The 15,415-nt window shown below is 48.4% G+C and overlaps 6 protein-coding genes across 6 annotated transcripts; 1 reads left to right on the top strand and 5 right to left on the bottom strand.

Annotated features, from left to right (window-relative positions):
• Positions 1-470: 470 nt before the first annotated feature.
• LOC9654494 (3-hexulose-6-phosphate isomerase) lies at positions 471-1,201 on the bottom strand. The gene has a single exon (XM_002983187.2). It carries the CDS (start codon positions 1,197-1,199, stop codon positions 594-596), a length of 606 nt encoding a protein of 201 aa, XP_002983233.2. The 5' UTR covers positions 1,200-1,201; the 3' UTR covers positions 471-593.
• Positions 1,202-1,215: 14 nt separating this feature from the next.
• LOC9654493 (probable protein phosphatase 2C 15) lies at positions 1,216-3,397 on the bottom strand. The gene is made up of 8 exons (XM_024688412.1): positions 2,765-3,397; positions 2,533-2,704; positions 2,253-2,403; positions 2,066-2,129; positions 1,877-1,984; positions 1,680-1,805; positions 1,412-1,578; positions 1,216-1,298 (listed from the first exon to the last, which is right to left on the bottom strand). The coding sequence occupies exons 1-8, from the start codon at positions 3,005-3,007 to the stop codon at positions 1,253-1,255; spliced, it is 1,077 nt and encodes a 358-aa protein (XP_024544180.1). The 5' UTR covers positions 3,008-3,397; the 3' UTR covers positions 1,216-1,252.
• An 84-nt stretch (positions 3,398-3,481) lies between these two features.
• LOC9654492 (mannosylglycoprotein endo-beta-mannosidase) lies at positions 3,482-6,954 on the bottom strand. Its single transcript, XM_002983185.2, has 11 exons — positions 6,785-6,954; positions 6,575-6,713; positions 6,278-6,505; positions 6,157-6,215; positions 6,045-6,093; positions 5,764-5,994; positions 5,543-5,712; positions 5,268-5,472; positions 4,586-5,212; positions 4,303-4,530; positions 3,482-4,241 (listed from the first exon to the last, which is right to left on the bottom strand). The coding sequence occupies exons 1-11, from the start codon at positions 6,919-6,921 to the stop codon at positions 3,519-3,521; spliced, it is 2,796 nt and encodes a 931-aa protein (XP_002983231.1). The 5' UTR covers positions 6,922-6,954; the 3' UTR covers positions 3,482-3,518.
• Positions 6,955-6,983: 29 nt separating this feature from the next.
• LOC9654769 (protein TIC 40, chloroplastic) lies at positions 6,984-9,112 on the bottom strand. Its single transcript, XM_024688347.1, has 14 exons — positions 8,917-9,112; positions 8,795-8,864; positions 8,671-8,728; positions 8,589-8,606; positions 8,270-8,537; positions 8,105-8,211; positions 7,985-8,051; positions 7,862-7,940; positions 7,769-7,809; positions 7,676-7,721; positions 7,529-7,626; positions 7,370-7,473; positions 7,259-7,306; positions 6,984-7,199 (listed from the first exon to the last, which is right to left on the bottom strand). The coding sequence occupies exons 1-14, from the start codon at positions 9,098-9,100 to the stop codon at positions 7,146-7,148; spliced, it is 1,242 nt and encodes a 413-aa protein (XP_024544115.1). The 5' UTR covers positions 9,101-9,112; the 3' UTR covers positions 6,984-7,145.
• Positions 9,113-9,368: 256 nt separating this feature from the next.
• LOC9654491 (putative clathrin assembly protein At2g25430) lies at positions 9,369-11,729 on the top strand. Its single transcript, XM_024688360.1, has one exon. It carries the CDS (start codon positions 9,708-9,710, stop codon positions 11,511-11,513), a length of 1,806 nt encoding a protein of 601 aa, XP_024544128.1. The 5' UTR covers positions 9,369-9,707; the 3' UTR covers positions 11,514-11,729.
• On the bottom strand, positions 11,723-13,003 carry LOC9654768. Its single transcript, XM_002983183.2, has 7 exons — positions 12,892-13,003; positions 12,772-12,841; positions 12,577-12,721; positions 12,403-12,513; positions 12,195-12,338; positions 12,029-12,148; positions 11,723-11,979 (listed from the first exon to the last, which is right to left on the bottom strand). Exons 1-7 carry the CDS (start codon positions 12,940-12,942, stop codon positions 11,886-11,888), a joined length of 735 nt encoding a protein of 244 aa, XP_002983229.1. The 5' UTR covers positions 12,943-13,003; the 3' UTR covers positions 11,723-11,885.
• Between the last annotated feature and the right edge of the window lie 2,412 nt (positions 13,004-15,415).

The following is a 15,415-nucleotide window of genomic DNA, read 5'->3' as shown; positions in this document are numbered from 1 at the left end:
AAATAGAATCCACAAAGAGGAGGGAAGACGGCAGTGCAGCACCTTGGTCCTTAGGAGGAAGGTCGTATAATTGTTTTGGTTTCATTTTATAGTTTGATATTTAAATCATTTTTCATTTAATTTTAATCTATGATCAAAAAATAGTAATTTCCAAATTTATTTTGAGGAAAAAGTTTGGTAAACGTTTTTAGCTCCTAACTTAACTAAAAAGAAAAAACTTAGTGTTTTAAATTTTTAGGGGCATATGAATAATTTTCCCATGACTTTATAACAAATATTTAATTATATATATGTAGAGATCTTTCACCTTAAACTCCATTTTACAATGATAAAATTAGGAATTTTCCATTTTTAAAAAATCTTTGAACTATTTTGCAATGAAAATTATAATATATGAATAAATTATCTTGAACTCTCTAGAAACTTTACACACTTAAGAAGTTGTGATGATTAATACTAAAGGCTCAAAGTAAGCACAAACTTATTAAAATATTGGCACAAAGAAAATTTTGATAAAATACTAGATATACAACTATAAATTTTGTCACCATATCACAAATTAACCTTAATCCGAGCCATATCATTATTAAGCTCTACTCGAGATTCGTGTGTCGTGCTCGCATGCTCTCCACGCTCTCACCCAGCTTGGCGCGCAATTCCAGCACCACCAGCTCGAATAGCACGAACAGAGCTCCCTCGTACACGCTACCCATTGGAAGGACGCCCGCCACGTCACCGCTCCCGCTAGTCACGTCGTCCGCCATCGTCCTTGCTGGCAGCACAACAAGCGAATCTACCCCTGCAATGTCATCCACCCGCTGCGCTGTCAGCAGCATGACACGTGCCCCGTCCTTATTCGCGACACGTAGGATCCCGTCCACGGTCGCGAAGCTCCCGGGGCCTGGCCCCGCGCTGCAGATGAGGAGGTCGCCAGCGCCAATTCGCGGCGCGCCCATGTCGCCCACGCAGCTTGCCTTGAGCCCTAGATGAAACAATCGCATCGCCAGGGCCTTGAGCATCAATCCCTCGCGCCCGACGCCGTAGAGCACGATTTGCCTATCGCGATCCCTCCCGGCGCCAATCTCACGCACCATTCTCCCCACCGGATCAAGACCCAGCTCCTGGGCGCGCTCAAATACCTTGGAAATCTCTCCCAGCGCCGCGGACGCCATGGCGGATAGAGAAGACGAGGAATCCATGGGCGAATATTCTCTCTTTTAAAAAAAAATCCTTTGTTTTTCTCTTTTGTGTTTTACATGGCGACCGTGTTTTCCATCCTGTGACTTTGAAATCCAGTTCTGTAGCACAAGAAACTTCTTTAGTCCACGATCGAGAGAGAAAGAGATAGAGATCAACCAATCTAGAGACTTTTTCTTTGTTCCAAGAAAAGAGAACGAGAAAATTTGCAGACCTTTCGGCGAGATTGGCTGATCCCTCCTCGAAAACTTCCAAGACTAATGGTCTTCGCACGGCCGAGTCACTGCTCGATCTCCCATTCTGGTGGGGCTTGTACGGTGGGATTACGTCCACTACCAGGCACGTTGTGTCGTCTCGTAGGCCTGCGACTCCTAGTGCCTCCTAAAAGAATTTCCAAAACGAAGCAGTGAGTGCCAGCGATTCAAAGACGAGCGAACCGAGAGAACTTTCTTTTCGGCTCTAAAAAAACAACCATCACTCACTTTCACGATATGCTTGGCCGCGAGGTTGGGTGGCAATCCACGGCAACACTTCGCAGCTTTCTCAGTCGAGAGTGCGTCCCACACACCATCCGACGCGATGATAATCCGGCCTCCGGTTTTGGGAAGCTGGGAAAAAAAAAACAGAGAGTAAGTTCCCAATGGATGATCATTGCTGGGAGAGCTGACTTTTCTAATACCTTCACTTGCTTCACGAAAGGCACCGCCACGATGTACTCTCCCACGTCTGCGTCCCCTATGGATCTTGATAAGCAAAGGCCTCCTGGCCAGCACCTCAATGGGCCATACTGCACGAAAGAAAAGGAAAAATAAAAACTTCGCCCACTAAGTTCCATGTCTCAAAACGAAGAAAAGAAGATTACTCTCACCTCCACGCCGAGAGCTGTGCTTAATCTCCCGACTTCGCCACCGCAATCGACAATTCTCTGTCTCCTGCATTAAATACCACATAGCGAGGCATCGTTAGACAGTTGAGCGAACTATTAAGTGCTGCAAAAACTGGAAAACAAACAAAGAAAAGTCGAGGAGAGTTTAGCCACACGAGATTTCACTCACTCGGCTTCGTTGTCGTCTAGTCTGTGGTCAACAGTCATTGGCATTACACCGGCCTCAGTGTCCAGCACGCACCGAGAGTCGCCAACCGACGCAACAGTCACAGTCCATCTATCGACGATCACAAGAGACACGGTGGTTCCTGACGTTTGTCCTGGTAAGTTAACACATCGAAGTGTTAATCCCAACTCGTGAAGATCCAACAAAAGCAAGCCCAAGAGAAAAAACGAGAAAATCCAGAAAGCAAGCATGAGTGATTGAGAGAAAGAAGAGAATTTGATACCTTTCTGTTGGAAATCCCTGTCGGTCTTTAGAAATCCTTTGATCATTGCCTCGGGGAGAATTGATAGCCACTCGTCTCGATCCAGTCGCGATGGAAGTGCGCTCATGACGTCCTTGAGAAGGTGTTCTTTTGCGTGTACTGCCGCCGCCGATCCATTGTGACCATCGAAAATCTGGGGAAAAAAAAAACTTAAGCATCGAAAACGCTAGACGAGAAAAATCCAATCACTCACCGCAAAGACTCCAAATGTGGATGATCCATCGCCCGGAATTCTCTCGCAATCGATCTTGACGAGAGCAAAATCCTCGCCCTTCTTGGATTGTCCGGACTCCCCGCACACGAACACCGGGATGGCATTCTTCTCCACTTTCTCGATCCTCTCGATCAGGTGCTCCTGCTTGAGCAAATCGGCCAGAGCCACCATGCCGCTGCGGTGCTGCCGCCTGTTCCTGGTGGCGTCGTGATCGCTAGCCATCGCCCAGAAATTTTAACATCTACTGCTATCGATAAACCTAGCTGGCCAGAGATTGCTCTTGCTGCGATCACGATCCACTACTCGGCTCTCCTGGATGCCTTGGAATTGGTCGCAGTCGCAAGATGACAAACCGGATTACCTAGTCCAGGTCACTGTGCCGTGCTGCTGCCGCGTTAGAAATTTCTCTCACTCCCTCGAGTCAGATCGATCGATCTCTCTCCAAGAAGCTCCAAGATCGCGCGAATTTCGGTCGCTACTTGCTGGAGAATGCACGTCACGGCGATCGATGGACAGGGGAGAGAGGAGAGAGACAAGAGAGAATAAAAGCCCTAGAGTCGAGGATTGGGAGCTCGCATCCCTAAAATTCCAGTATATAGCACCACACACAAGCCGAGGACGGGATTAGCAAGGAACACACTCACTTGCAAGGAGAATATTCTTTTACCAGTAAAAGTATATTCATGAAAGCGAGTATTCTTTAAACAAATCAAGCTCTATTAATACTAATAACTTACAAGTACATAGAAACTCTATGGCGTCTTTTGTTGTGTGGGAGCGCAATGCTGGCTTTGCCAATGTTCCAGCCTTGGAGGAGGATCTCTGGAGCGTCGTTCGTGCTACTCTGGAACGAGATGGATGCCGCAAGCTTCTCTCCAGGAACTATGGAGAAATAGTTCTGTGAGTAGCTCACTGGAAGCAGTCGCGTGTCGGTGCTTCGCAGCTGGGATCGCTTGTTTCTCGAGTGAACCGAGAGCCGGAGCCAGAAAGCCACACCTCTTGCTGCCACCGCTGGAGATGTTGAGAAGAGGAGCTCTGAGAATCTCTGAGAGATGGAGCTGGAGCTGGAGCTAGAGCTGCTACTGCTGTTGCTCCTGGATAGATTTTCAATCTCGACATTAATGTTGAAGTTGCCATTGCGAGAGCTGCTCTTGAGCGACATCTTTACTGGAACCGGTGCCAGTTCGTTCTTGAGAGCTTTGTAGTCGCCCCCGGATTGATGGAGCCAGTAAAAGTTTCTGGAGATGGATGTCCCCGAGCTATCGACGAGCTTAAGGAGGAGGAAATAGACCTCCGACCAGGAACTTGCAGGAGTCAGCTTCATTACGACAATCGTCTTGTAGGCTGGCACTTTGAAGTTGGCCATTGTCTCTTGGTATGGTGAGTTGCCTTTTAAATCCCACACTGCCGCTTCAACTCGCGTATCCTGGAAGCTCTTTCGTGTAGTATTGACAATCTGAAAGAGGATAGTAGTGGTTCACGGGGAAAATACGCACACGAAAAATACAAAAGAGTACCTCGATCGCGTAGGTGACAGGGTTATACTGAACGTGAACGGGCTCGCACGCAGACTTCACGCCGTAGAAACCACCTGTTTGATCCAAAAAATAGTCGTAGAGCTGGCCTCTCAGACCAGGCCAGGGGTTCTGAGTTTTCCAGATAAGGACTCCCGTATACTTGGTCCACATTCGCGAGTTCCAGCTCTCCATGAGAGCACGGTACTGAACGTAATTCACGAGCTGGGCCTGTACACAAAGGAAGAACATATTTTGCAATGATCAGTTATAACAGCGACGTTACCTTGTCGCAAAAATCGTCAAGATCGGTGGCATCTCCATACTTCGCAATCTGGTGTGGAACCTTTTTGTCCGGGTTGGCGTAAGGAATGTAGGTGTGGAGTGTCCAAGTTGCATTTGGAATCTCTCTGACAAGCCCGTCAGAGACCTTTTGTGTCGTCGGAATGTCCCACGCTGACTCTGGCATTGTTGCTTTTATCGTAGCCGCAAGAGGAACTCCGACGGATCCAACCTCCGGGTTGAAGCCGTAGGCATAAAAGCCGTCCTGGAAATAGTCTTCCGGGTTCAGAATGTTATACGGACCGTCTCGAAACTCTCCTGTGCCTGCTGCAAATCCCTCCCACAGCGAGCCTTGGATGTACAAGCGAGTTCCATCCAAAAGATGGCTGGGATTCTCGTAAGACCCTGCCTGCGTCAGCTTCAAGTCTTTCATCAAGGCCTGGTTGATATCTTCTGGCGGATGCTGTTCGTTTCCCCCGACCCATAACGCGAGGCTTGCGTGATTTCTCAGCAACTTAACTGTGTCCCGTGCACATTTGAGAAACAGTGCATGATCTAGCGGCCAGCTAGCATCGGAAGGAGGAACTCCACGACCGTTACAATCACCTGTGATCCAAAACTCTTGCCAGACCTGTGGAAAGAAAAAGAAACTCGAAACTTCAGGCATCTATGAGAAGGATCGATACCAGAATTCCGCGTTTATCACACGCGTCATAAAACTCGGGCCTCTCAGCCAAAGCTCCTCCCCACACTCGAATCATGTTCATGTTCATATCTGCGTGAAAGTTGACGTCTGTTTCGTATCGCTCCTTTGATAAACGGAGTAGACCATCGGAGACGATCCAGTTCCCTCCTCTGATAAACACGGGTTGCCCGTTAACTTGGAAGTGCCTGCACATTGGCAACGTATAGACATGTAGGAGAAAAATCCAAAAGAAAAAGGAAGAAACAGAGAACATACCTGCTCTTCGTGACAGGGTCCAGAAAGCTGTCGATTTTACGGAATCCAAAGTTGTGACACCAGCTATCAGACTCTCCATTTTCGTTGACCTCGAGTGAGATTTCGACTTGGTAAAGAGCCTGTTCTCCCATGCCATTTGGCCACCATAGCCGAGGCTTATAGAAGTAAAGCTGCAAAACACAGGTAGTAAATATCAAAGACTACAGACTGTATAAACTCACAGGCTCGAAGGAGCACAGCGTAGTAGCTCCAGAGGCAATTTCTAATGGCTGTGACTGGACACCTTCAACTGAGAAGAAGCCATCATCAGCATCTGCTGACACTTGTAGCTTCGCCGTGCACTTGATGGCAGTGGACGTTGTATTTGTGACTTCCGAGGAGACGACGAGGTACACTCGCTTGTAATCGTCGTGAAAAGTCGCCACAAGATGTGGATCACCCAAAATCGCCACCTTCAGAACAGAAAACAATTTAGAAAGGCAAACTTTGCACACATATGTACCCCAGTGAATGAAACCGAAACCTCGTCCCATATTCCAGTGTTTCTGTCGCTGAAAAGTGAAAGACCAAGAACGATGAACTAAAAGCTAGACAAAACGAAAACAAGGCCATACCGAATAGGAATAATCCAGTCCCAGCCTTGGACGTACTGTGCTGCTACATCCTTCGCTATCTTCTCCACAAAACGAGACAAATTCAATCTCTCTTTGCGTCACTGGAGCAGTCAAGACTTACGTCGTGATCGCCACCTTGTCCACCCACGGCTGGAATCCGACCAGGATGATCCGGAGGATGCACTAAGACAGCCAAGTTGTTGATCCCAGTCTTCTTCAAAGCATCTGTTATGTCTAGCTTGTGCCGGAAAAACATTCCTCCTGGAAGGCTATACTTTGATCCATTGACGTAAACTTCGGCAGAATAGTTGATAGCTCGAAAGTGCAGCCATGCACGCTTGAAAGCTCTCTAAAACCCAAAGAAAGAAAACGAAGTGAAAGGACTGACACGATTCGAATGGATTTGTAAGGTAAGTACCTCGGGTGTGGCAAATTTGTTGCAGAACCAAAACGTGTAGAAATCTCTCCCAGCATCAGCGATATCGGGAACGTTTTGATTTTCCATGCCGTAGAAAGGATCGGGAATGGCCGCATTCTTGAGGAGCGTCGCCAAAACACTAGAAAGAAAGCACCAGAACTGCTGGAAATCACGGAATCCCTGTAGAAGCGATGCATAATCTCTACTTACGTCCCAGGAACAACAGCGTCCATCCATGGATCGATCTTGAGCGAAGGCGCATGCGTCGTCGTGAGCTCCTCGCCTGTCCGCTGGACTTGATTCGCTCGCGCAGCAATCCAGCCGGAATCCAGCCTCTCGCGCGCCATTCCCCCGCTCAAACCCTACACGCCGAGCGACATTCTTTCTCTCATCCACTGCGCAAATTCTATTTCAAAGAGGAAATCCAAGCCCATTGTCTTAAGTTTAATGTACACAGGCTTTCTTCTTTTTTTTTCTTTTTTTCTCTCGTGGCACTTTCGAGCCAAAGAAAGGATCACGCCGTATAACCTTCCAAAAATTTCTGTTCTCTAAATCTGGTCCTGGCGTTTCATCAAAAGCCTTTGATTGGGAATAGCTCGGCAATCTTATTAAACACATCCATGACCTGGAAGAGAGAAAAAAAAATTTATAGAAGAACACGGAGAACACAAGAGACTAACTCACCTCTTTATCGTTCTGATACTTCGTTATGTTGGTAGGATTCTGGGAGCACTGCGCATCAAACCACAACAAAGATTAGCTCCTGGACGAAGGAAAACATGCGTGCTGTCTTACATCGATGAGTGCTGCCTGGATTTTGGGATTCTGGAAAGCCATGGCTATCTCTGGATTTGCTACCATTTTCGCCATCACTTCTTCCGGGGACAGTCCTATTTGCTCTGTGATTCCAAAGCTTGTCATGAGCGTGAGAAGACGTGATAAGCGCAACCATACCAAATTGTTGTTTTAGTTCCTGATTATTGGGATTGAAGTTTTTCAGCACGTCCCCCATTTGTCCGTTCTTCCAGGCCCCATCCTCGGTCATGTTATTGCTGTTCAAAACAGATCAGAACAGTGTGGAGAACGTGACAAGAAACTTACAGCATCTCCTGGAGCTGGGTCCTGAATTGAGGATTCTGCATCATCCCTGAAAACCGGAGCATCAGCAGCAATTTTTCTACTCCTATTACTCACATTTGAAAGTGCTGGGATTTCTCATTTCTTGTGGTAAGTACCTGGCAGACAACAGCATTAGTGTCGATTTAAGTGACAATAGTGAATCCTTACGGGTAAACCATTTGTTGAACCGTAGGATCCTCAAGCATCTTTTCCAAATTCTCAACCGAGAAAAAAGAATTTGCTTTTCCTGTAGAAAACGAGTTGGCACCTCACCGAAAATTTAGCTCTTACCATCAGAAGATGATGTTGAAGCCGCACCGTCAGTGTTCCAAGTGAAACCTGTTCCGCTATCTCTTACCTTCAAAGAATAAAGTCAGACTCAAGAAAAAATCCACTTAAACTCGCACTAACCTCTGCATCCTTGAAAAACACGTCGTTCGCATTTTCCTTCACCTCTGTTGCCTCAGCGTTTATTTTAACAGTAGATACTTCCGCCTCCACATTTACATCAGTGAATGCTGCGAAACAGCAACTTTAGCTCGTGAATAGCGTAGCATTGAGAACAAAGACACAAACCGGGTTTGTTATTCTCCGAGACTGGCGTGGGCGTCTGCGTCTCGGAATACGATGTCGCTTCGGTACTTTCGACAACAGCGGTAGCGGAAGCGGATGCTTGAGGTTGAGTAGCCTGGGAAGAAGAAACTGGTGGTTGAAAAGTTTGCATCGGTTGCTGCTGTGGCTGCGGCGGGACAGGAAATGGAAACGGAGGAATGGGCATATTGCCAAATTGGTTTTGTCCAGGGCCAGACATCATCGATTTGAGTGCCTGTTGCATAGCTTGTTTCTGGAAAAACACGAAAGTTAAGACTGGATTTGTAATACGTGAATTTTCTACCTTTACGTAGTTAGCTGCCTGGAACAAAGTACGAGAATTTGTGTCAGCAAAGCGAATGAAAAAAAGGGAGAAAATTGCGTACCCAGGAAAAAAGAACCGAGAGGCCAACGCCAACTCCAACCCAAAGCAATGGAGAACCACTAAGTTACAAAGGCAGAGACAAAATGTAATAGATTAGCCAAGGAAGTAATACTCCATTCACTTACATGTAAGCTGGTTGCGTTGGAGGAACCGAGACAGTTTGAAGCTCTGCCGATCCAGCAGCCTGATCTTGTGCTGCATTTGCGAATTACATACTGCTCCAATGCTGGAAGAACTTAGAATTTACCTGGACTGCGGCTTTGGCACCGGACGGACAATCGCTCGCGATTCGAGAGAGGCGAGAGTACCAGGCGCTGAGGAGCTCTCCGACTGCGGTAAAACCGCACCGAGGAGGACGTGGCCGCGCCCGGTGCTCCATCGCGCCAATGTAGGGCTAGGGCTCCAAACCCTAAGGAATGCGCCATCGCCATCGTCCTCCTACTCTGCCCCTGTGAAACAAAAGAAAAGCTTAATAATTCTGTGAAGATGATAAGCCACGAGGCATCCCCGCCATCGATTCCAGCACCGGCGCTGCACCGTTGGATCCCCACACAAGCACACGTGGCATGCCACGTCAAAAAGCGTTGAACAATCAACGCGCTTGTGGCCGTTGGATGGAGAAATTGACGTTTTACTGGGCATGCAAACGGAATATGCTCCTTTTTGGAGACAGCTTTGCCGGAATATGCTCTCAAAGTAAAGGCAACAGGGTGTGTTTTGCCCTTCGTGCGCGTATAGTAGGTGCCGCCCTAGATATGGAGCTTTGTGCTGTCTAGATCTAGGCGCATTTTTGCCGCTCTAGCTCGATCGCTGCGACAAATCGCTCAGGGCGCTGCGGCTCGTCCGCCAGCGCGTGAGAAATCTGCTAGTCACGGTATGGTATTTCATTTCTAGGCAGGAATCGTAGAGCATTTTCTCAGCTCCGGTGAGGATTTCCACCGACATCTCCCGATCTGGTGCCGCGGGATCGTTCCAGGCTGAAATCTCTGGAAATTTCGAGCTTTTCGGTGGAAATCTCGCGGGACAGGGAACAAGGGAATGGCGCCGCGGGCTATTCGCAAGGCGCTGGGGGCCGTCAAGGATCAGACCACCATCGGCATCGCCAAGGTCGCGGGCTCCAGCGTTCCAGAGCTCGAGGTTGCCGTCGTCAAGGCCACAAGCCATGAAGAGGTGCCCGTGGATGACAAGTACGTCCACGAGCTCCTCTACCTGACCTCCTACTCGCGAGGCTACGTGAATGCGTGCCTGGGGCTGCTGGCCAGGCGGCTCGGCAAGACGAGGAACTGGGTGGTCGCCATCAAAACCCTCATGGTCACGCATCGCCTGCTTCGAGAAGGCGATCCGACCTTCGAGGAGGAGCTGGCTAGAATGGGGAGGAGAATGCTCATGCTCTCAGCCTTCACGGACGAGTCGCGGTCCAATGGGTGGGACTACACGGCGTTCGTTCGGACTTACGCGCTCTACCTCGACGAGCGCCTCGACTGCCATGTCTTTTCTCCCGGACAAGCGCCCAAGCGTGAGCGTGGAGGATACGATGGTGGTGGCTACAGGAACGAGGAGTACAGATACAGCGATTCCAGGGACTACTACGATGATAGACGACGAGAATCTCCTCCGAGACAAACCACCGGCCAGCTCAAGACGAAAGACATGAAGCCCGACATGCTGCTGGAGAAGCTGCCGGTGATGCAGCGGATCATGGAGCGTATGCTGGCTTGCAGGCCCGCGGGTGCTGCGCGGTACCACCGTCTCACCCAGATCTGCCTCTACATGATCATCAAGGAGAGCTTCCAGTTGTATGGAGAGATCCGAGACGGCATCACGGTGCTCCTGGAGGCCTTCTTTGACATGGAGTATCAGGAGTCAACCAAGGCTTTCGACATCTATGCGAAGTCCGCCAAGCAGTCCGAGGAGCTCGACTCCTTTTACAACGTTTGCAAGCACATCGGAGTGGGAAGGTCCTCGGACTACCCCACGATAGTCAAGGTGGCGCAGGACCATCTAGACACTCTGGAAGACTCGCTCAGGGAGAGATCTCGCTCTGGCTCTCGCGCTCAGAGACCAAAGAGCCCTGAGCCCAGTCCGCCACCCAAGGCCGAGGAGTCGGAGCCCGAGGACATCGATTACAATGGTATCAAGGCCTTGCCAGCGCCTCCAGTGGAGCCTCCCGCTCCGGAGCCGGAGCCACAGGTAGAGGAGAAGGACGCCGACCTTCTCAACCTGGACAAGTCGACCATGGTTGCCGAGGGTGACAGGCTCGCGCTGGCCTTGTTCTCCGACGCTCCGTCGGCGAATGGAAAGTGGGAGCCGTTCGGCTCGAGCACTCCCCAGGCCAATGGCGGCAGCGCCGCCTCCTACTCGGAGAATGGCAAAGCCGGGTGGGAGCTTGCGTTGGTGACCGAGGCCAGCAATCTCGCCAAGACTCCCACCACCTCACTCGCCGGCAACTTCGACCAGCTCCTCCTCGACAGCATGTACGAGCAAGGCAGCGTGGCTCAAAAGGCGGTGTCGAGCATGCCGGCCGGGAGCGCCAGCAGTGTCGCGATCCCGGGCAAGCCGACGAACTATCTCGCGCTTCCAGCTCCGTCCGGGACGGTGGACGAGGACCCCTTCTCGGCCTCGCTCGGTGTTCCTCCGCCACCGTTCGTGCAAATGGCGGACATGCAGCAAAAGCAAAGGCTTCTCACTCAGGAGCAGCAGCTATGGAACCAGTACCAGCAAAATGGGATGCAAGGGCAGTATGGCTACACGAGTTACTACGGGAACGGGCATCCTCAGTATGGCCACTATTCTTACGGCATGGGAATGGGCGGAGCATCATACGGGTATGGTTACAATTACTAGCTTTCCTTCGTTGGTTCTTACCTTTGGGAGGAAGAATAAGCTTCGACAGCAGCAGGTATGAAGATCGTCGTCGTCGTCGTGGAGTAATAATATACATACTAGAGAGAGCCAGGTTCCCATTCTTTTTTTTTCTCTCTTGTTCTTCTTTCTCGTTTTTGACCACTCTACACTTTTGTAACTTTTGTTCTTTATATCGAATCGAGGCTGTGTTTTGCTTTTGTTGTGCTGAGCCCAGGCCGAGCATCCATCCAGATTATCAACATTATCAGGACAACGAAAGAAAAGAATACAGAGATTTTCCAAAGCTTCAGTCCAAAATTGGTTATTCAGGTTCTTTGCCTCTCTCTTTTGAAATCTTCGATACTGGTGTTTTCACGCTGCTGGCTTTTGGAAGCCCTCTCCAGGCAAGCGGAGGAAGGTCCGGGCATCGAGCTCTTTATAGTTGAGCTCAAAGTCGGTTTTGTCCCTGCAAGAAAAGATCAAACAGATGAACAGGGAGAACACCCGGTACGTACTTCATGAATCTATCGATTGTCTCTGACGCTCCTTTCTTCATTGTCAGCAGCAGCAACTTGGCCTTGTCGAGATTTCGCTGCTCCATGTACTCGTCGAATTTCTCTGGATCGGTGTCAAGCCTGGCAAAGAAAGAAGTTTAGTGGATCGAGTGTATACCAACGTTACCTCTTCAACGCAGCAGCGCTTTGTTCCTCAAACAGCTTCATGCCTTCCTTGTCATCTCGAGTGAGCGGCTTACCGATTTTACTCTCTACTGCGTCGATCACTTCCATCATTGCCTTGTTGCCCTCGACGTCTTCCATGCCTTTGCTGGAGGAACAAAAGAAGGACGAAATTCGTGACACCGGCCAGACAGAGAAACAGGAGAACTTACGAGGCTTGAAAGCGGCCAAGCTTCTCGTAAAACTGGCGCACAGACTTGGATCGCTGCGCCAATCCTTCCATCATATTTTGTAGCTGCACTTCTGGAGGAGGCAAGCCAACGCTGTTCCACAAGAAAAAGAAAACGAAAAAGATGAATGGAAACTTTGATCGCTGGATGACTTACTTCGATCGGGCTTGCAAGATGTTATCCGAGAGCTCCTTGACAACCTTGGGATCATCAGGGTCGATGACAATCCGGAACTTTCTAAACTCCCTAGTCAAGTTGAACAAAAGCTCCAGCTTCTCGATGAATTTCTCCTTGACAATATCTATGAGAGAAAACCGTAAGAAAGCGCGCAAGAATTGCTCAAAATCACACCTTTTGGCTCCTCCTCTGCCTGCTCGGCAAACGCTCGGCATGACACGCCCTCGAATCCAGACCTCACCGGCTGCCGCATCCAAGATCAATCAATCCAAAATGCAGGATCCCTGGGCTTACCGGATGGAGCCGAGACGCAGCTCGGAGAATCCCTCCCCTCCACATCGCCATTCCTTCGCTACAAGTGCCCCGAAGAACCCTACAAACGAAAAAGCCCTATATCCCCAAGCATCGTTTCAAGGTTCGATTCTGTTTGACTAATTTTGACTCTACGGTCAAAACATGTTGACTTCTTAGGTCAAGGGAATGGTGACATTATAGTCAAAGTCTTCTAGAAGTTTCGGATCTACACTCCAGGCGCCAAAAGATGTGGAAGCTTTTGTCGGGTAAATTCTTGTTGATAGGACGACCGGCAGGGTACGAGAGCGATGAATTGATCGACACAAGAAAATGTGTGTGTGTTTGTGGTGAGAATGATAGAGTGGCTGATGTCAGGCAGTGAAAGTGGAGAACACGTAAGTTACTCTTTTCTCAGGTTTTTTTTTATTTTTTAATATTTAATTTTTTGAAAAGGTCGTAATTTTAAATTAATTTTTCATCCTTTCTGCGAGCTTCAATAATGGTACCAATAGTAATCCTTGTGTCTGATAGGCGCTTTTCCCTTGCCACTTTTCAGAGAATTTCCCGAAGTCCCACGCTTGACTGGCCCCTCCTGCTCTTTGACATGCTCCTCCTATTTTCTCTATGGCCAACTTTCGAAAATATGTTAGTTTGATGTTGCGTGTGTTAGCGCGGGTTCAATCAATCGTATCGATCACGCTTTGTGTGTGTATATAGCGACTTCGATCCGGTCAATAGAGGTCGTCTTGAAATTTTTGTCCAACGAAGTGAGTGACGTCTACGGACACATTACTGGCGCGATTGAGATTGCGACTCGCTTGTTTAACAGCGCAAAGCACTATGAATTTCTATGCCATTCCGATCTAATCTCTTGGGCTAGATAGATTTGTAAAAATCCAAAGTGATTTGATGAGACATATACAGATCTGGAGCTGTGACGTTGGTGTGAGAGTACGGAAAAGATTCCGGGGCTTTTAGACTTTAGGCTGAAGTTCATCCAGCAAAAGGGAAGACAACGACCCCTGGAAAAATCTCTAGACAAAGATCAAAGTCATCCAACACTGAAAAGAGGGACAACTCAGTGGTCTTACACCTAATTTAGATGATAATGGAAGCAATTTGGACAAAGATAGAACTCTTTCGCGTCGACCCGGCTTTGGCTCCATCAAAATCACCATCACGAGGTCGCTGTGATCACAACGCTGTGAACAGCTGAAGCTTGAACCGATGAATTCCAGCCACCAATTCGTCTTGCCAACAAGAAGGCTTGAATTTCTACAAATTCTTTGCAGTTTCATTTTCAAAGTCGTGCTCCAAGTCTATAGGACGTGGCAGAAGTTTTGACACTCAAGGCAAGAGTATCACATGTAAAAAGCCGGCCTGTGTCCACTTGGTGAGGGCCACTTCCTCTGCACGAGTTTCATGGCACCTGTTTTAGATTCCCTTGCTTGTTTCAGCAACCAAAAATTAGTTTTGCCAACTTTTATAAATTTAATATATATCTTAGACAGCACTAAGCAGTCGGAATAAAGTATGGTGCTCTGTAGGAGTGCATTCTCTATGTGAGGCGTGAGCACTGCCTTTGCTTCTTTGCACACCTCTTATCTATTCAGCTCGTCTTTTCTGTTTTCTTTGCTTTCCAGCTGCATGCCACTGGGAAATAAAAAAGGTGGCCACTGTAAACCATGAAGCGTCTAGAGTTGAGCACACAAATGTCCCTTTGGATCTGGCACTGCAGGTGATTGCCACAACATGGACCTGATTATGCTCGGGAAATTTGAGCTAGGCTCTGATATTTGCCAGCTTTTGCCAGGACGAATGTTCGACTGTCATCTCTGCCACGTCTGTAGCCCATTGTCAAACCGCAAAGCCTCTTTGTGAGGTTTGACATGTGACCACCATTTCCGTCAAAGTGCTCCTTGGTAGCAGGCAGAGGTTCTTGCACGGACCCTCTTTTGACACCAAAAACGCCACCTTCCGTCCCTTGTGCATGTCCAAAGAATACCTTGTACAAGCAAAACCAATTCCGGCAGCAAATTGGATGGCCTCATCGACATCGCCCTTTCCCAATCCTCTTGGCCTGTGAGAGAATGTGTCCAGGTTCTGTGTGAGTGATAGGAAGTGACGTCTAATCTTCTGTTGAAATCGATCAGGAAGTCATATCAAAGAAGTTGTATGTAGGTGTTGTTTTGATCTTGTGGTGCCCAGGGAGAATCTTAAGATAGGAGGAGACTTTGCCTTTGACCAACAAGACAAGTTGGCATGGTATTTGGCTAAACTTTAACCAGACAGTTTTCTTGAATCTAAAGCTTGGTCTAATGCAACTGGTGGTTTTGGTGATTTTGTTGTAATACTTAGCTGAAAGACTGTCTCCTCTTAGCAAGAGTAGCTCAAGTTGTTTGCATTGAGAGCTCTATACACAGCAGGACACAAAAGAAATTTGCAAGTTGCAGGAAAAGCCCAGATGGAGACCTTTTGTGATCACACACACACACACACACACACACATGTATGTGTGTGTGTG

Source organism: Selaginella moellendorffii, unplaced genomic scaffold (assembly GCF_000143415.4).
Source record: "Selaginella moellendorffii unplaced genomic scaffold, v1.0 SELMOscaffold_57, whole genome shotgun sequence".
Classification (NCBI taxonomy): Eukaryota; Viridiplantae; Streptophyta; class Lycopodiopsida; order Selaginellales; family Selaginellaceae; genus Selaginella; species Selaginella moellendorffii.
This window is presented reverse-complemented; position numbering and strand designations above follow the sequence as displayed.